The sequence below is a fragment of the Saccopteryx bilineata genome, chromosome 2 (genome assembly GCF_036850765.1).
Source record: "Saccopteryx bilineata isolate mSacBil1 chromosome 2, mSacBil1_pri_phased_curated, whole genome shotgun sequence".
Taxonomy (NCBI): domain Eukaryota; kingdom Metazoa; phylum Chordata; class Mammalia; order Chiroptera; family Emballonuridae; genus Saccopteryx; species Saccopteryx bilineata.
This window is the reverse complement of record NC_089491.1, coordinates 359,931,032-359,951,323: the sequence shown is the minus strand read 5'-3', so window position 1 is coordinate 359,951,323 and position 20,292 is coordinate 359,931,032. Positions and strand designations below refer to the sequence as shown.

The 20,292-nt window shown below is 42.2% G+C and overlaps 1 protein-coding gene across 7 annotated transcripts in view; it reads right to left on the bottom strand.

The window, feature by feature from the left end:
- SMG6 (SMG6 nonsense mediated mRNA decay factor) overlaps positions 1 to 20,292 on the bottom strand; it is a 291,808-nt gene that overhangs the window by 204,668 nt on the left and 66,848 nt on the right. For all 7 annotated transcript variants that reach the window (XM_066263032.1, XM_066263035.1, XM_066263038.1 and 4 more), the window contains 2 exons: positions 19,841 to 19,902; positions 12,460 to 12,605 (listed from right to left, as the gene is read on the bottom strand). In XM_066263032.1, coding sequence (XP_066119129.1) covers positions 12,460 to 12,605; positions 19,841 to 19,902 — 208 coding nt within the window. The remainder of the gene's footprint in view (positions 1 to 12,459; positions 12,606 to 19,840; positions 19,903 to 20,292) is intronic.

Below are 20,292 nucleotides of genomic sequence, written 5' to 3'. Positions count from 1 at the left end.
TCTGTTGGTTAGAGTGTCATCCCACATGTCAGATTGCGGGTTCGACCACCAATCAGGGCACATACAAGAATCAACCAAAGGCCTAACCAGGTGGTGGCGCAGTGGATAGAGCACTGGACTGGGACGCAGATGACCCAGGTTCGAAACCCCAAGGTCGCCAGCTTGAGCCCAAGATCGTTGGCTTGAGCAAGGCATCACTCCGTCTGCTGTAGCCCCCCAGTCAAGGCACATATGAGAAAGCAATCAATGAGCAACTACAATGCTGCAACAAGGAATTGATGCTTTTATTTTTCTCCTTTCCTATCTGTCTGTCCCTATATGTCTTTCTCTGTCACACGCATACACACACACACAAAAATCAGCCAATGAACACATAAAGAAGTAGAGCAACAAATCCTCTCTAAAAAAAAAAAAAACATTTAATAAAAATAAAAAAATATTTAAAAGAGTAGATGGCTGGCTTTTAATCAATAATGAAAGCCCAAAGAAAGTAAAATATCTTAAACGGTCCAAAGGAAAATAACTGTCACCTAGAGTTCTATTACTTGAATACCTGCCAAAGATCTTTCAGAAAGAGTAAAAATAAAGCCTTTTGCAGACAAATAAAAACGAAAAAAGTTTGTCATCAAAAAAACTTCACTAAATTCTAAAGAACATACTTAAGGCAGGAAGAAAATGATGCCAGGTGGAGGGGCTGAAATACAAAAGGAAATGAAAAGGAAGTAGTAAATATATGGGCAAGTCTAAATAAACATTTATCAGTGAAATAATAATGATGACAAAAACAAATAGAACAAAAATAAAAACAATAATAGTTTGTCTTGTAGCGTCTGAAAAGGAAAAGAAGAATTAAAATACAGCAACAGCAGCATATGAATTAGGACAAAAACTGGGAAGAGAATGCATAGAACTTAAGCACTCCATGGTTCCTATATTATTTAGGAGAAGAGTGAAAATGCTAAACTTTTGACTTTTGGCAAGGTAAGGTATGTAACCTTGAATTCCTAGGGTAAAAGGAAGCTAGTGGGGGGGGGAGGCAGGGGGAAGGAATGGGAAAAAATCCAAAAGAAAGAAAGGAGAAAAAAAAAGAAACAAAATAGCAAATTGGGAAAGCACTGGGAAATAATTTTGCAAAACATTTATCTAATAAGGGTATAATTTGATATCCAAATTATATAAAGAACTCTTAAAACTTAATAAAGACAATTTATTTTAAATTTATTTTAAGATTTAAATCTTAAAATGTCTATTTAAAGATTTCAATAGACATTTGCCAAAGAAGACATACAAATGGCAAATAAGTACATGAAAAGTCGCTCATCATACTTAAGTCATCTACGAAACAAATTAAAACCAAAATAGCACTGAATATCCACTAGAATAGCTAAAGGAAAAATGATGAACAATACCAAATGTTGACAAGGATGCAAATAAACTGGAATTCTCAGACACTGCTGGAGAGTATATAAAATGGTTCAAACACTTTGAAAATCAGTTTAGCAGTTTCTTGTAAAGTTAAACACTTAACATATAACCCAGGAAATCCACTCCTAGGTATTTACCAAAGAGATATGAAAGCATATGTTCACAAGACATTCATACAGATGTTTGTGGCAGTTTTATTCAAAAATAGAAACAACGCAAATGTTCTATCAACAGTTAAGTAACTAGATAAACAAAACTATAGAATACTGTATCAATACAATAGATATCACACAGTAATACAAAGGAATGCAATCCTGGTAACATATAACAACATGAATCAATCTCAGAAACATCACACTAAGCAAAAGAAGCCAGACACAGAAAGAGTATATACTGTATGATTCCATTCATATAAAATTCTAGAAAAGACACAACCAATGTATAGTGACAGAGCACAAATCAGGTTTACTGGGGCCAGAGGTAGGAATGGAGATAAACTGTGATAGCCACAAAGAGAACTTGTGGGGATGATGGAAATGTTCTGTATCTGGATTATAATGATGGTTACTTAGCTATGTAAATTGGTCAAATTCATTGAAACATACCCTTAAAGTGTAGCATATAAATCCAAATACACCAATAATTACAATAATTGTCAATAGACTCAATGCTTATAAAAGCCCCAAAAAGAAAACCCAACTGTCCAAAAAAAGATAAACTGTAATAAACGAATAAAATGTAGTATTCTAGCAATGAAAATGAGTACTACACACATAAGCATAAAGAGAAGTCAAACACTACATGGAACAAAATAAGCCACAGAGAAAGAATATAAATATAAGTAGTATGATTAGCATGATTCCACTGATAAGGAAGCAAAACCAAACTGTTTTGCTTAGGGTAACACTTAGGGTAACACTATACACTTAGATGGTAACACTCTAAAGGTGTACAAATACTGATCGACTTACAAACTATGACGACCATTCGACTTTACGACCACAATAGCTAGCCACGACTGATCCGCGTCTGGCAGTGCAAGTGTTGCCCAACTGGGCGTATGACAGTGCAGACCAGCTTCCAGCAGCACTACCATTTCCGCATGCACCATTTCATCTGTTATCCCAGACTCGGTACAGCAATTTGTGTTTTGTGTCTTGGATATTTTTCATCAAACCCCTCCCAAGATGTCTACCAAGAGGAAATTATCTTTGCAAATATTAAACCAGTTGTACTGGTAATGCAGTGTTTTACTTAAACCTGACGAATGTAAAAATAAGAAACAAAATGGTGTAGAGATTATACAAACAGCATAAAATGAACAAAGAAAATTATGATATATAACAATAATTAAAGAAAATTATGGGCCCTGGCCGGTTGGCTCAGCGGTAGAGCATCGGCCTGGCGTGCGGGGGACTCGGGTTCGATTCCCGGCCAGGGCACATAGGAGAGGCGCCCATTTGCTTCTCCATCCCCCCCTTCCTCTCTGTCTCTCTCTTCCCCTCCCACAGCCGAGGCTCCATTGGAGCAAAGATGGCCCGGGCGCTGGGGATGGCTCCTTGGCCTCTGCCCCAGGTGCTAGAGTGGCTCTGGTTGCAGCAGAGCGACGCCCCGGAGGGGCAGAGCATCGCCCCCTGGTGGGCAGAGCATCGCCCCTGGTGAGCGTGCCGGGTGGATCCAGGTCGGGTGCATGTGGGAGTCTGTCAGACTGTCTCTCCCCGTTTCCAGCTTCAGAAAAATACAAAAAGAAAAAAAAGAAAATTATGATAAAATATGACTTAAAGATTTTTATAACATCATTTCACAGTACTGTACAGATAGCCTACTCAACTTACGACCAAATCGTGTTATGGCCGGTCTGTCGGAACCCATCATGGTGGTAAGTCGAGCACTAGCGGTATATAGAAAATACACCTGAAACCTATGTAATTTTATTAGCATATAAATAAATACACCTGAAACCTATGTCATTTTATTAACCAATGTCATTCCAGTAAATTCAATAAAAAATTTTTTAAAAAGTGAATGAATTCCACAAGTCAGGATGGTAATTAGCAGATCGGAACGGAGAGATGAGAAGCATCAATCATTAGTTTTTCGTTGCACATTGCAACACCTTAGTTGTTCACTGATTGCTTTCTCATATGTGCCTTCAGCAGACCATAGGCCTTCAGCAGACCGAGTAACCCCTTGCTCAAGCCAGCAACCTTGGGTCTAAACTGGTGAATTTTTGCTCAAACTAGATGAGCCCACGCTCAAGTTGGCGACCTCAGGATCTCGAACCCAGGTCCTCCGCATCCCAGTCCGACGCTCTATCCGCTGTGCCACCGCCTGGTCAGGCCATACAAGGAGTTTTTAAGGTACTGACAATATTCTATTTCTCAACGTGGGAGGTGGTTACATATATAAGGTTTACCGGAAAGTTCTGTCCGTTTTTGGAATAAAACAAAATACAAATTTTCCTTACCGTCAATAAACTTTATTAAATAATATAATTGCCATTATTATTAATGATTTCTTGCCAGCGTGAGGGCAATTTGTATATCCCGTTTTTGAAAAATGTTTTCTCTTTTTTTTTTTTTTTGTATTTTTCTGAAGCTGGAAACGGGGAGAGACAGTCAGATAGACTCCCGCATGCGCCCGACCAGGATCCACCCAGCACGCCCACCAGGGGGCGACGCTCTGCCCACCAGGGGGTGATGCTCTGCCCCTCCGGGGCGTCGTTCTGTCGCGACCAGAGCCACTCTAGCACCTGGGGCAGAGGCCAAGGAGCCATTCCCAGCGCCCAGGCCATCTTTGCTCCAATGGAGCCTCGCTGCGGGAGGGGAAGAGAGAGACAGAGAGGAAGGAGAGGGGGAGGGGTGGAGAAGCAGATGGGCGCTTCTGTGTGCCCTGGCTGGGAATTGAACCCAGGACTTCTGCACACCAGGCCGACGCTCTACCACTGAGCCAACCAGCCAGGGCCTGTTTTATCTTTTGATGGGAAAAATTGAACCAGTGCTTGTTTGATATCTGCTTCATTTTTGAATTTTTTGCCCTTCAAAAACTTTTGTAAGGACAAAAACAAGTAATAGTCGGAGGGTGCTAAGTCTGGGGAATATGGTGGATGCGACAGACATGCTTCTGTAGCATTTCTTCCTTGTTGAAATTCGTAAAAATTACAGTGGCGTAAATGAACTTTATCAGTAGCCATGGGTACATTATCACTTCACACATAAGACTAATGTGAATCAACTTTGTTTTAGTTAATTTGCTACGTCAGTATGTATACATTAAGTGATAAAAATAGAGAGGCACACATGCGCCAAATAGACATGTGCTTACGTGTCGAAACTTGTTGTGATAGAAATGGTCAGAACTTTCCGGTAGACCTTATATATTCACTTTGACATTCTTTCAAATGTTTTATACTCTCATACTCCTTTCTATATGAATGATATACCCACCCTCGACCCCCATGCCAAAAAAAGAATCATAGGCTTATCTAAGAATGGCATGTGAACGTCTTTTTTTTTTTTTTGTATTTTTCCAAAGCTGGAAACGGGGAGAGACAGTCAAGACTCCCGCATGCGCCCGACCTGGATCCACCCGGCACACCCACCAGGGGGCAACGCTCTGCCCACCAGGGGGCGATGCTCTGCCCCTCCAGGGCGTCGCTCTGTTGCGACCAGAGCCACTCTAGCACCTGGGGCAGAGGCCAAGGAGCCATCCCCAGCGCCCAGGCCATCTTTGCTCCAATGGAGCCTCACTGCGGGAGGGGAAGAGAGGAAGGAGAGGGGGAGGGGTGGAGAAGCAGATGGGCGCTTCTCCTGTGTGCCCTGGCCAGGAATCAAACCCGGGACCCCTGCACGCCAGGCCGACGCTCTACCACTGAGCCAACCAGCCAGGACTGAAAGTCTCTTTTTAAAAAGCAAAAGTAAAGGTACTAGAAAAGATGGTGAAAATAAGAAACAATATTACTAACCCCCCCCCCTTTAAGAGACACTACATAACTCAAAGAAAGAGAAATACCAAATAATTCTTTTACCAATTGGTCTAAACAAATGTTTTCCACTGTGAGAGGGAGATTCCCCTTCACCCATGACAATTATAAGTATGAACTCCAGATAACCTTGACTTGCCCAAACCATATCCTTCTGCCCACTTATTACCTGTGGCCTCACTTGAGCCTCAAGCAACTTAGGAGAATTCTGACTTCCTCATCTCTACTTAGTTCCTCTTCTAGTCTCAGATCAGATTCAAGGATCACTTTCTTCATCAAAGAACAGCAGCTGCTCAGATATGGGATTTGGGGGCAGGGATGCTTGCATTGTTTAGCTGTCTCACTAAAGTCCAGAGAAGTTTGATTTTTTTTTAAAGATTTTATTTATTGATTTTACAGAGAGAGGGATGGAAGGTGAGAAGTATCAACTCATGGTTGCTTCATTTTAGTTTTTCATTGACTGTCATATGTGCCTTGACCAGGTAGCCTGGGGTCCTGAACCTGTGGCCTCAGCAATTCCATGTTGAAGCTCTATCCACTGTGCCACCACAGGCCAGAGAAGTTTTTGAGTCTTCTGATACAGAAGGCTGGACACTTGAGACCTAAGTGCAATTAACTAGCTGTGCAACTTTGCTTACATCATTTAACCTTTCTGATATGTTTCTCATTATCTATAAAATCAGACACAAAATATCTATCTCGCCTGTCTCAGAACGGTAATAAGAGAAATCAAATGAGAATTCATATGTAGCAACTATAAAATGTCATTAGGTATTATCACAGCGTTATTCTGTTGTCATTATTGGCCACTACCTCTAAAAGCTACAGTTCTTCCCAAGACCAACATTTAGTTGGACAGGGTCCAAAGTGCAACTTACTCCCCCAAGCTTCATCCCTAGATTCCGCTGTGTATTCAATGAACCTATCAGACCTAAGGTCCCCTGTAAGCTACACATTCCTCAGAAAAAGCCGAAAGAGAACTAAAAAGGCAGCTGAGAGTCCTGTTGCCAACAATCCACCCAATAATGTCTCTTTTTCAGAATAAGTCCATCTTGGAACAACAACAACAAAAATCAAATTGAGAAGCGATAAAATGGGAACAGAAACTATTGGGCAAGGATGTGATACTGCATTTCTATACTCCACACCACAGCAGTCATGGACATCAAACCATAGTTCAGTTGGGGCAAAAACAGACATTTCTTCAACTGACATAAGAGGCTTAATTTTATTGGTATAAATGAGTTTTCTCCTTTCTTTACCTTTTTATAACTGCTTCTCCTCCTCCAGCCTAAAAGTAACAGATTCATTCTGAAAACAACAAGAACCCTGGAATTCAAGCTGGGAAGGGCCCTTGACAAACTTACTTCTTTTTCTTCTTTTCCAGAGAATTCTGAGGGAAAACATCTATGCTAAGCAGCGTGTTGATAGTTATATCTTCCCCAGAGGGATAGAGGGCATAGCTAAAGGATACATCTTCCTCTGGCCTGCCTTCTAAAGCCTAGCCTCTTCTGATCTTGAATCTATTTTTCACAAAATTTGTTGGCTAGGCTGGCTCTTTCTTTGTTAATTTATTCTGAACTGAGCGATCCTGAAAATGAAGGTCAGGCACTGCCAATCACCTGTAGAAATCTACCCATGGATTCTTGAGGAGAAAAAGCCCAAAGGCTTCTACCACCAGAGATATTGGAGCAGGAATGAGAGGGACAGTTTATACAGCTAAACTCAAGCTTAACCCCTTATGAAAGGTGGATTTCCTGTACAACTGTTCTGACAAGCAGAGGATTAGGTACTTCATACATTCTGTTTGGGTAAGAGACTCATACAGAAGTAAACTGCCACAGAGGAGCAAATTGCTTTACTGAAGGTCTCAAAGGTGACTGTATGCTAAAGACAAAGGTATTTTAGTTGTGAATCAAAACTTCCCAACTAGAGTCAACGTGCATATACAATGTCATGAAGGTGTGAGGTCCCCATCTCAAGTATCCCACACATCTGACTCAAGCTCTATCGGTCCCATATAGACAGCTCTGATCCTCTCTCTCTCTCTATCTCCAGAGCACATGTGACACCCTACCTCCTGCAATTCAGCATTACTAACAAACCATAAAAGCAAGCATAAATAATAAAGGAATGCCAGTCGAGCGCTGCCTCAATCCCAGGCCCTAAATGTTCCCTAAAGGCAGAAAGCACCAATGGCACACACAGAAGTGTCTCTTGGGTGCCCTCTTGCTGCCACCAGGGCTTTTCTGCGAGGCTGAAATGGAGGCCTACTCTATGAATTGATAGAGGAAGAAAAAGAGGGGGCCAGGGCACAGAAAAGGGAAGTTATTCCAGTGGTGGCCAATGAATAACATCCAGTGATTTATACGAAGTATAATCCAATAATACAGTAAAATAAAACAGTGTGTGCCTGAGATGGTTTTGACTCCAGGAATTATAAAACATATTTTTTAAAAAGAGCAAGAGCAAGAGTTGGAGAGAAAAAGAAAGGGGGGAAAATGGCCAGATTGGAGTAAATTGGGCACAGATGGGGGATACAAGGGGTTTCGGTGATGCCCTACCACAAATGCTGCTTCAATTATTCCTTTTCAAGAAACTAGAGTTTTATTTCCTTTAATTACAGAATTTTAAAAAAATTAAAATTCTTGGAGTGCTTGTGGTTTAGATCAACAGTTCATCCTGCAGCATCAGTCAGCCAATCAGATGGCTACTGAAGTGTTAAATGCTGAGGCACGTGGAGAAGGCCCCATTTCTCCCTTCAGGCTTGGGAATGCCATAGAAGTAATTACCAATTGTGACATCACTCTGGGAACCACCTACTACAGCCACCCGTCACTTGCCAAAAGACAGTTTTGAATACAAGCCAGGTAAAAAAAACAACAACACTGTTCAATAAGAGCTGGCTTGCCTTCTTCATCCATACTTTCAACAATTACTGAGTGCCTAATAAATTCCAGGCACTATGCTAAGGGACCCCAAACATCCATCAAATTTATCTGTCCCCAACCACTTCATTATGGAATACTAGGATTCTAGACTCTCTGTAGTCCTACTGATGTACAATTTTTGCATAGGGCCCATCAGAGGAGGAGATAATGGCCTCCCCACCAATAGCCCTGATTGTTAAGATCATTGCTGAGACCAGAAAGTTTAGTTGGTAAAATGATGTGGCATAACTCAATGTATTTTGCCTTATGAACAGGGGGTAAATGTGACCTCACAACCTCTGCCTCGCTGAGCTCTGGAAAAAACTATAATCTAGGAAAAGGAAAAAGATGCCTCTCTCTCACTGTTAAGTTTTTTACTCCACTTCGTCTTGTGAGGTGTTCAAAGCTTTTAAACAGTTCTATGTCTATCTTGACCACAAACAAGTAAAGCACATCTGGAAAGTAATCACACTAAAGTGTTAGTAGCATTTCTACCTCTACACTATAGGTATTTTGAATAAAAGACAGTTATACATGGGTAACACAAAACACATGCACACAAAATGAATCAGAGGTATCATAAAGGACATACTTTCTATTCAAGACGCCCCAGTTGCTCTCCAAAACGTACTCCTTAGGTCCACATCTACAGGGAAGGCCCAGGCACAGACTGAAAGAACCTCGACTGCCTCAGGGGCCACAGATCACCTCTGCTTCAGGCTAGAATGTTCCTTCTCCACAGAGTCCAGGAACTGACATACGCAAACACCCACCCAGGAGGACATGTCCAAGAAGGAATGAAAAGAAAAATGAATGGCCCAGATGTTCTGTAACTTGCTGTGACTGCCAAATCACCACAGACCCCAAGCACCTGGGAGGGCCAGGCAGCATCAGGCCCTTGCTTCCTGGTTTCAGACAGCCAGGGTCCTGCAGCTGGGTGCCTGGCAACTCTGACAGCAAGCAGAGTGGCCTGGAGGAAGACTTTAGAAGGGCACCACCGGCTCACAGGACTTGGGGGCTGACCACTCAGGGCTGATTTATCACTTCCTTACTCATAAAATTGTGATTCAAACTGCTGCTGATTAGTGAAGGATTTAAACCTTTACTCTCTCCCCAACCCTCTTTCCTCTCCACCCCCGGCACAGATGCTGCTGCTCAGCCACAACACCCCCTTCTTGCTACTGTCCATGCAAGCACAGCACAGGGGCCCAGAGAAGATGACTCATATGCTGGGAAATGGAAAAGAGCATCTTCCCACCAACCAGCCCCGCTGAGTGCTCTGCTCACCCCTCTCCCAATGGCAGCCCACACAGTGGGGTCTGGACGACCGCCCCAGCTGCACACCGGGTACTTGGCAGCATGTCCACAGAGCTCTCTGTCCTAGTTGAGTGTTACATCCTGTGGCCTAGGTTGTTTTTCCCTGAAACAACCTTGGAGCTTCTGACCACCTCATATCATCCTCCTCTTGGCCCCAGATGCCTCATGGGGTGAGCATGAGGACAAGGCTAGAAATGAGTAGTAGGGTCTCAAAACACAGAATTTTAAATATTCTTCCCAGGTAACAGTCTTCACATAACCAACCATAGTGAAGAGTCCTAAAAAACGTACCTTGGCCTCAAATGGGGGAACCACCCATTTCCTCTTTCTCTGTTCTCACCATCTCACCTTCATTTCACCTGTGTTTTTCAACCCTCACTAAACAAAAGCTACAAGAAAAGGACTCACTGGTGGCCTATGAAAAGACCAAGGTATTCCCTTTCATGGAGCAGAAGCTGCTGACAACAGATACTTCACAGGCAAGAGCTGCAGGTCCTTTACATTCACACCTCCCAAGATTACAGGTCACTCGATGCTAGAAAAATAACTTGGCAGAGGCTGCAGCTCTGTGACAGGCAGCTCACTAAACTCTGTGGGGCTGAGGTTAGAGGAAGGCAGGAAAACGAAGAGGAGGGCACCTCAGGAGGCCCCGTTTCCTGAGTCCAGTGAGCTTCCCACTTGGTAGTAGACCCAGCATAGTAATGAAGAAGGAATCAATCTCCTGCCCCTTTGGATTTCACAGCCTTACCAGAACAGCACTTTACAAACTTTATTTCCTCCTTCCTGGAAACCATCACTGTCCCCCAAGACTGCATGCTTCCTCAGAGCTGTTCTCAGGAATAATTATCCAAGTTCAAAATGGCACCTCAGCTTCTACACCTTGCTTTCTGCTGGGAATTCTAAATGCTGTAGCAAGCAGCTTGAAAGGAGATAATCCTCTACGATTCAGAGGTGACTGAAAACTCATGCGACTAGCAGAGGGCCTTGCAGAGTCCCAGGAAGACCCAAGTTTCAAGGGATACTGTGGCATCCTCACTCATCAGCAAGCTGATGTAGATCCCCCAAATATAAATGGAAAGGGAAATAAATCCACTTCAGAGTGAGAGAAAGCACCAAGTAAAGGTGCAATAAGAGAACTAGCGACACTCTGTCCAGAAACACCAGGTCTGTTTCACAGTGGAGTCTCCATGGGACAATTGCTACTTCTTGGCATTTCAGATAATAACCTTCCAGCCCTGAGACCAAACTTTACCCTTTATCAATGCTCTAAAACAGTGTTCCCCAACCTTTTTTGGGCCACGGGACTGGTTTAATATCAGAAAATATCTTCACGGACCGGCCTTTAGGGTGGGACGGATAAATGTATCACGTGACCAAGACAAGCGTCAAGAGTGAGTCTTAGACGGATGTAACAGAGGGAATCTGGTCATTTTTTAAAAATAAAACATCGTTCAGACTTAAATATAAATAAAACAGAAATAATGTAAGTTATTTATTCTTTCTCTGTGGACCAGTACCAAATGGCCCAGGGTACCGGTCCCTGGCCCGGGGGTTGGGGACCACTGCTCTAAAACAATTCTTTGGCAGCATGGACCAAATTGCAAACAAACACACAAAATAATGTCATCCCTATGCTACATATTTCCATCAAGTCAAACCACTACTTAAGTGGTGAGAAGGGCAGAGAAAAGAAAGAGAAGGGAGAAAGGAAAAAGGGGAAAGGGGAAGGAGTAGGGGGAAGGGAGAAGGGGGAAGGGGTGGGGGGAGAAGAAGAAAAGAGGGAGGAAGGGGAGAGAGGAGAGGAAGAAAAGGGGGAAAGGGGGAAGGGAAGGGGGAACAGGGTGGGGGAAGAAGGGAAAGGGTAGGGGGAAGGGGAAGGGGGAAGAGAAGGAAAAGGGTAGGGGAAAGGGAAAAGGGGAAAGAGAAAGGGGTAAAGGAAGGGATCCAGGTAACATCCTTTGGCTATGACATGGTCATCAGAACAATTTTTTCTTTTTAGAGAGAGTGGGGGTGGTGGTGAGGCAAGAAGCATCAATTTGTAGTTGCTTCATTTTAACTGTTCATTGTTTCTCATATGTACCTTGACCAGCAAGCCTCAGGTTTTGAACTAGCAACCTTAGTGTTCCAGGTCAACATTCTATCCACTGTGCCACCACAGGTCAGCCTCATCAGAACAGTTAAAATCCTGCCACTCAGCATTCCCCCGTCCCCATCCACTCCCCATCCCCAACCCATGCCTCAAAAAACCCGTGTTCAAAATCATTTCAGAATGCACACCAGGACATTAGCCAAACTCTGGGCCCGGTGATTTTTGTGCTTCCAATTTGAATCACCAAAGCTCATCAATTCTCTGTTCTCACTCCCTGGCAGGCTCCCACAAGGGATATCCCACAGGGAACTAGACTTTTCCATATTGAACAAACAGGGTACATGAGTCCAGAAACAGCTATTCCCAATCCCTGCCAAGCGTATGGTCTCTGCAATGAAACATTTCAGCAATGCTTCTCCCCTGGGAAAGGCTCTGGGTCTGCAGACTCCAAGAGGCCTTAGTACTTACTGCCTTTAGCATGGCCAGATGTACAACAGCATCTCTCGGTTTGCAAATTAACCTCCACACCCACGATTCCCTCCTTTCATCCCATCCAAGCACTAGAGATTCATACTGACTTCAGAGAGTTTAAGTACCTGAGAGACAATGGTGGGAAAGAGAGAGTGTGTGCATGTGTGTGTGTGTGTGTTAGTATGGTAGCATAGGAAAGAAACTAGATTAATCTTTATCTGTCTAGATAGTTGGACATGCCTTACCTTTCAACTGAGAGTTGTGTACAGCAAACATGTTGATGGTCATAAGCTGCAACATGCGAGTACTTCCAATAGGAGAAGGACTATGCTGCAGCAACACCTTGAACTCCTTGAGAACCTTCTCAGCCACTGCAGGGAATGTCTCCATCCTACAAATACAGGCAGTCCATCAATGAGGAACATCCTCACAAGCCCATGAGCACTTGGTATACATTTACATACATACATACACACACTCTTTCTCTCCCTTTCTCCCTTCTTCCCGTCCTCCCCCTCCCCCCTCAGAAAGCAGACAATTAATGCCTAGGATGTCTCTTTGCTACTTTCACAAACCTTCCTGCAATTCTAAGGTTGTGGACAAATTTAAGAGAAAGAAGTGTTCGGCGTTTGAAGATGGAATCAACTCAATTTTGGACAAATCGCTATGAGTTATTATACTTTGGTATGCTATTTCCTAACCCCTGGCAAGAAATAGATTCAAGCTGAAATGAAATCAAAGTTTCTCTCTGAAACAATCGGTTTTTCTAAACAGCAAACAAATTGCCTTTAAGCTCTAAGACCTAAGTATTCCCCAAACTCTCTGGTTCATGAATCTAAAGATTTCTTTACTCAAGGCTTTACTTAAGGAAATCAGAAATAGTTCTGTTCTGCTGCTTACTTCTCAGGTACTATCACTCTAACTGCTCCACTTAAGGATTCCAAATTTCCCCTTGAAGAATCCTCAGACCTAGGGCCCCAATGATCTGTTTCAGCCTTCCCTGTGTTGCTGTCCTTCTTGCTCTCACAAGACTGCTCATCAAGGTCTGTATGTTTTCAGGCCAGTGGAAATATAATGCCCTGGCCAACTGCCACTCCCAATACAGGAAGAGCCTGTTATGGAGCGAGGTAGAAATTCAGCCAGTGACCTAGGGGTCCTAAAGAGAGGTCACTCAAACCACTGCTTGCCAAATGTGGCTACTGGAACCAAAACAGTGATGCATGCCTGGAGCTCCTTTGGCAATAGGAACAAACCACAGCTGAAGTCCTCAGAAATAAAACGCAAATTCAAACTTGGTGCTACAGAGAGAAACCAGGCACACTGGGCCTTAGGGCTACGCTGAACAATTCGTGGTCAGCAAAGTATCTTTTATCCATCCTCAATCCCCTCCCCCCAAAACAAACAAACTACTTGTAGTGCACCAATGGGGTGAGGAAGAGCTTCAGGCTGGATTAATAAACAGCTTCTGAAAAGCCACAGGAAAGGGAATTCTCAAAAAAAGTTTCAAGTCCTATAAAAGGTATATTCTAGTGTAACCCAAACCATGACCATTTCCCCACTGAGTTAGTGCCCTCCCCAGGTTAGGAAACCCCAGAGCTTTCTGGCATCTTGGGAATCTTCATTCCTTGCGCTTGGATGGCATCTCTCATTACTGCCCTTCTGGTACCCAGAAATCAGCCACAGCTATGAGTCAATTACAGTTTTTATTCCAGTTTCCTTCTCTGTTGAGCTGTCTCCATTTTCACTGGCACAAAACATGCCATGAATTTGTCCCCCACCCCATGCCATTTCAAGTGCCTCATCTCCGGCAAACAGACATACAGACACACACACACCCGCAAAACCCACCAAAAAACCCTCATTTTTTTTTCTTCTCTAAAATGTTACAGAACCATTAAAACTCTTGGTAGGTTTGGAATGGCAGAGTGATATGTTTGGGGCTGGATTGGATCCATTTTCCCCATGGGCTATAACAAAGGTTTCATTTTAAATCCTGACACTGTGCAGCACTCTTTCTGGTCGAAGGTGGGGAGGGGGGCTAGCACTTCTCATTACGAGAATAGCAGAGTTCACTCTGCTTGAAAAGCAGCCACACCGGGCAAGTTTCAGAGCCATGTGTCTCCGTGTTGAAAGGCAGTAGAGAGCCAACACAGAACGACATGACAGAGTGTCACGTGGGACAGTCTTGCTTCGAAACTGTCTGCGGAAACCTCTTCTTTGGGATGGGAACTGAAACAGATCCATTAACACTCCCCAGGTCAGACTGAGGTCTGAAACAAGCACCAGGCCAAATGTCCACATCTTCTTTATTTTGTTTTTTAGAAAAATCTTCTCTTCACCTTTCAATTAGTTCAACATCAACAAAACAAAAATAAAATACATAAATATATATTAGAGTAACTTCAATTCTGAGATATGAGAGAAGGTGGGTCTACTTGAACAAAAATCAGCTTTGTCAGGCAGTAACTGAGGGACACATAGTGCTCAATAATGGGGTTTCTGGTTCCCAACTTTGTAACTAAAATGCTATCTGATTTTGGCTTTAAGTTACCTCTAAGTAGTTTTATGTCTTCCACTTTGCTCTAACCCATATTATAGAACAAAAATTATACTAAAAGTGAGATGATGACAGAACATAAATTGTTTAGGAAAAACCCACAAAATTATGTTTTTTATGGATAATATGTATGTAAATGCAGGAAGAAGACCTGAAAGAACACATAACCTGATGTCTAATATTATTTCTATGGAGAGCATAGGCTGGGGGAGAGTTAAAAGATATTTTAGCCTTAGCTGTAATGTCACATTTTCATAAGGAAATTTTGTATATTACTTATGTAATAACTGTTAGCTAAGAAGCAACAACAGCAATAGCAGCAGAGGAGAGAAAGCATAAAAAGATGGTCATCTACAACAGCAAAAAATTGGAAGCTGCCTAAAATGCCCCAAAATAGGTCATTAAGATGGCACATCTGTAAAATTGAATTCTATCTTTTAAATGTTGTATTAAATTTTTTAATTGTGTGGGTAAAGTCTAACATATAATAAATGAAAACTGTTTTAAAATAATTTACCTTTCTGAACTATTTGTAAAAATAAATGTGTGTCTAATGTATAGAAAAAAAGATAAAAATACACATCAAGTGGTGTTAACAGGGGATAGTGATCTCTGGATAGTGAGAATATGGGTAATTTTTTATTTCCTTTTTTTGCTGGGTTTTCTAAATTTTAGGAACACTGTATACAGTAAAAAGATTTCTCCTTCAATGCATACTACTGGCTTTTATATAAAACATTTATAATTTTAAAAGTAAATCAAAATACAAACATTATATTTTTAACAATCCAAAATCCAAAATAAATACATCAGTCTTTGAATTCCAGGAGGTCTTGAAGCTATGCAAATAGCATTACTAGGCAAGCAAGAAAAAACTAAACTGGCAACTTTGACAAAGGCAATAATGGGAAGCAAAATTATACTATTCATCACAAATCAAGTCGATAGGCTGCCCGCTTCTTTTCTTGATCTGCTTTAGTGGAGTCCAAGTGCAGGTCTGATCTGCCTGCCTCTCACCAGGAAAGCAGGTGTCTCAGGAGCCATTAGGTCCCCCTGATTTCTCTTCCTGAGCCTGAAGGGGATTCTGTCCCAATCCTTTAAAACTGCAGACGATCCAATCATTTTCAGAATATGTGTTTCACTGACTTAAGGCACTGCTTTCTGAAGCGATCTCTATAGACACCTTGTCTCCTTTAAATGGCGGTTTTCAGAAACCAATTTTTCAAAGAACACTGGGACCTAAACCTGGGAGTGGGTCAGACAGTGACTAATGGTGCAGGATCCACCTCTCAGATGTTAAGGAACACAGCTGAGCTAGACAATACTGTCTCCACAGAAGAATCAGGCTTCTGAACTCTTCGCAACTAATTAACTTTAAAAACTGAACAAGAGAGGCCTGACCTGTGGTGGCGCAGTGGATAAAGCGTTGACCTGGAAATGCTGAGGTCGCCAGATCGAAACCCTGGGCTTGCCTGGTCAAGGCACATATGGGAGTTGATGTTTCCAGCTCCTCCCCCCTTCTCTCTCTCTGTTTCTCTCTCTCCCTCTCTCTCTCCTCTCTAAAAATAAATAATTAATTTTAAAAAAAACTGAACAAGAGAAAAACAACCCAGTAGCAACAAACAAACAAACAAAACTAAGCCATGTGACAAGGGTAGAAATGAGAGAAAAAAGTCATATGCTATAGACCATAAGAACTGGAGTGGACCTTGGATATCATCTAAAGAGGCTTTGACTTGTTTACTCTCAAGGTCTTGCAACTAATCAGTGGTGAAAAACAAACTCTTTTTTGGCATTTGATTCCATCTAACATTCCAAGCCTCTTTTTCACTGCTGAGAGTAAGAAGACTTGAGTTGCACATAGTAGGCACTCAAGCATAAGCGAATGCAATTTGGAATGCTGGGCACAGAGAAAACAAGGACTGGAGAGCAACATTGGGGCTTCTCTCAAAAGGTAGGCGGGACAGTGGATGTGTCTTCAGCTGCTCCCCATTACAATCTCTGCACTCTTAATTCGTTTTTAACGCCTCCCACATTTCACATCTTCTTGGTAATTAGGCAACAGTCCATGTTGTTGTGTGGGGCTTGGGCTCATTGCTTTTCTAGTCTTACAGACTTCTATATGTTGTTGGTTTTTTTCAATAGAAAAGTTACTGCTGTTTCTGCCTTCCAGAATAAATATGGGGCTCAATTCTCTTTTACCTCCAGGAGTGCATAGGAGGAATCCTCATCAAGGGGCTGCAGTGCCTAGAATTTACATACGTTTTCCTCATGTGAACACTACTATAACTCATTTTTTATGAAGGTGAAACTAGATTGGCCTTATCTTTTGCCAACAGAATATGTTATATGCAGGAATGGAAGAGATACTGAAAAATAATCTGGATCACAGCAAACCACCTCTGACAAATGAGATAATCTATTCTTTTTTTAAAGGGCTCCAGAGAAGAAAATTCCTGAACATATCCCTCTGTGAAGTTTTCTTACACCTAACCCAAATCTCTCCAGCTGCAACTTAAGCCTATTTTCTTTTGCTGTCATCCCACAGAAATCAAAACTATCTGGTTATAACTCTTTTATAGTTAAACACAGTTAGGGGAACCCACAGCTGTCTTTAAATAAACTTTTACCTTAAATTTTTATGATTAATTTTCCTCTAAGAAATAATTTTCTAGCTTTTAAACATTATTGTGGTTCTTTCCCAAACCTCCTCCAAAATATATGTATCTAAACAAGAAAATTTTAAAAGAGGGGAAAAAATAAAAATACCTAACTTGATAAAAATATATCCTAAATATCCCTAAATTCTAGACCAAGATTTATAACTTCTTTATTCCTAAAAGTCTCTAAAAGAGCTAACAAATACCTAAAGCAATGGTTCTCAACCAAGAGCAATTTTGCCCCTCAGAGAACATTTGGCAATGCCTGAGGACACTTTTAATTGTCACAACTAGAGGGGAGATGAAGGGGCGCAACTGGCATGTAGTGGATAAAAGCCTGGGATGTTGTTAAACATCCTACAATGCACAGGACAGCAAAGATTATAAAGCTTAAAATATCAATAGTATAGAGGTTGAGAAATTCTGACTTACAGCAACATGGTACATGAAAATTTAAGGAACAAACATGGGAAAAGGAGAGAAAAACTGAGTAAAAGGCAGTAAGGGAAAGATTCTAAAACTGAGAACTAAAAAAGGTAATAAAGAGATTTAAAAAACACCATAGTAGCCTGACCAGGCGGTGGCGCAGTGGATAGAGCGTGGGTCTAGGATGCAAAGTACCCAGGTTTGAGACCCCGAGGTCACCAGCTTGAATGCGGGCTCAACTGGTTTGAGCAAGGCTTACCAGCTTGGACCCAAGGTTGCTGGCTTGAGCAACGGATTACTCAGTCTGCTGTAGCCCCATGGTCAAGGCACATATGAGAAAGCAATCAACGATCAACTCAAGTGTCGCAACAAAAAACTAATGATTGATGCTTCTCATCTCCCTCTGTTCCTGTCTGTCTGTCCCTACCTATCCCTCTCCCTGACTCTCTCTCTCTGTCTCTGTCAAAATAAATAAAACACCATAGTAGCCATTTTTAGTGCGAGCACAATAGTATTTCCTACTATGATGTGCTATTTTATAAAATGATATTGCTATCTTGCACACCTGTATGATACCTGCGGCTTTACCACACTCACTAATGATCGGCCTGGGGCTACTACAACCTGTTAGAAAGAATATCCAATCCTTCTCTTCAGTCTTTCACAATCTTTCCATTTCTGTAATGATTCACTCATTCATACAACAAATATTTACTGAGCCTCTACTATATGACTGGCACTAAGGATACAACACTTAGGCAGAAAGAAACTCCTGTTCCAGTGGAGCCTACATGGGGGTTGGGGAGGTGGTGCGAGGGGAGCTACTAATGTACCTAGTTTACATTTCCTAGGTGAATTTCCTCACACTTAGTTCTAATAGAGATACATCTATTGGCAGAACTCCAAGTTTTCCAAGTCATTTAAATAAAGACTATCCCTGTGATGGCCATCACTGTCACACTTGCCCACGTTGATGACAACTGAGCATTTAATAAGCACACTTTCTAATTCACCATCCACAGAACAATGTTTCTTCAAAGCAGGACAAAGCCTTTTAGTCTCTCCCACTAAGAAAAACTTCTAGAGCATTAAAGATAAACTTACAAGGTTATGACAGAAAGTAAAAGGGGAACCCCGACAACAGTGGGATCTATAATTCAAAACAAATCACCTCAAAGGGCAGCTCACAATAAAACCTCCAATCAGAAAACATTAATATGCAGAAGAGCTGTCAGAGAGCCGACAGCAACGCCACCTACTCCTCCCCTTGACTGAAGGCGGACTGGGCACGTATCTGTTCTGGGTGCAGGCATTAGTCAGGCTTCAGGATCACTAGGTTTTACACAGTGAAGAAAAACTCCACCAAAGAAACATTCAAAACTTGATCTCTATCCAGATATTTAATGAATGAAGTAACAGGGTTTTAAATACACCACTTCCACTGAGATTTACACATAAATCCACAGGAGATGGTGAAACCATAGAGAAGTCTTAGCATTTACCAAGATCAGCAGGATGGTACAGGAAGGAAGGGGTATGGTTCAGGGAAGAGAAAATGTTGGAGGGAAAAAAATGTTACTCTTCTCTGTAAGGGAAAATGAGTGGACAGTATTCACCCCAAGGAGGACCCCTGACAGCTGTACCCAGGAGATGAGTATAACTTCCTTGAGGAGTTCACTAGGGGCTGAGCTGGAAGGCAGAGGAAAGAGAAACCCAGAGGGATTAGGAGTGGGGGTTGAGAAACGACTGTGTTTAGAAGGGGCTTTAGTAAAGGTAGAGACAGAAGAGACAGAGGGATGGAGAGTCATATTTCCCAAACTTCATAAGCAAACTAGGAAAGTGAGTGAAGGGAAGAGAAGGTGGAGGCCTCTAAGAATTCACACCCTGTGCCCTCAGTTACAAACACAGTCTAGTTGCTAACAATATTAAATTCCAAAATGACTTGTAATGTAGGAAAATAAAATAAACATCCTGCACACTTACCCAATCCGGGTAAACAGCTTCCCATGGGCATGAAGAAAACTGAGGATGAACCTTTTGTTCAGCTGCATGGGAAAAAGAGAGGAGAAAACAATTAAACTTTCCCCAGTTTCCTGTTACTGAACAGAGTCCCTAGTGACACAATAACCTGGCCAGGGTCTAAGGGGTGGGCACTAGGGATGGGAACCAAATGGACATGCCCAAAGTCTCACACAGACCCAGGGCACATGCCCAACAACAGCTGCTCAGCTGAGCCAAATGACAGCAGGCTCAGTGAGCGGACAGCACCCTCTGCTGGCAGTAGTGCCTGTGCGCAGGGAACAAAGTGTTGAATCCCAACTAAACTGGGTAGAAAGACAGATACCTGTAGCTCTCTGAGATCTAAGAGCCACTCTTGTCCCATAATGATGGAAATGAAACACTGACAAGAACAAGGAAAATACCGATTTTGGATA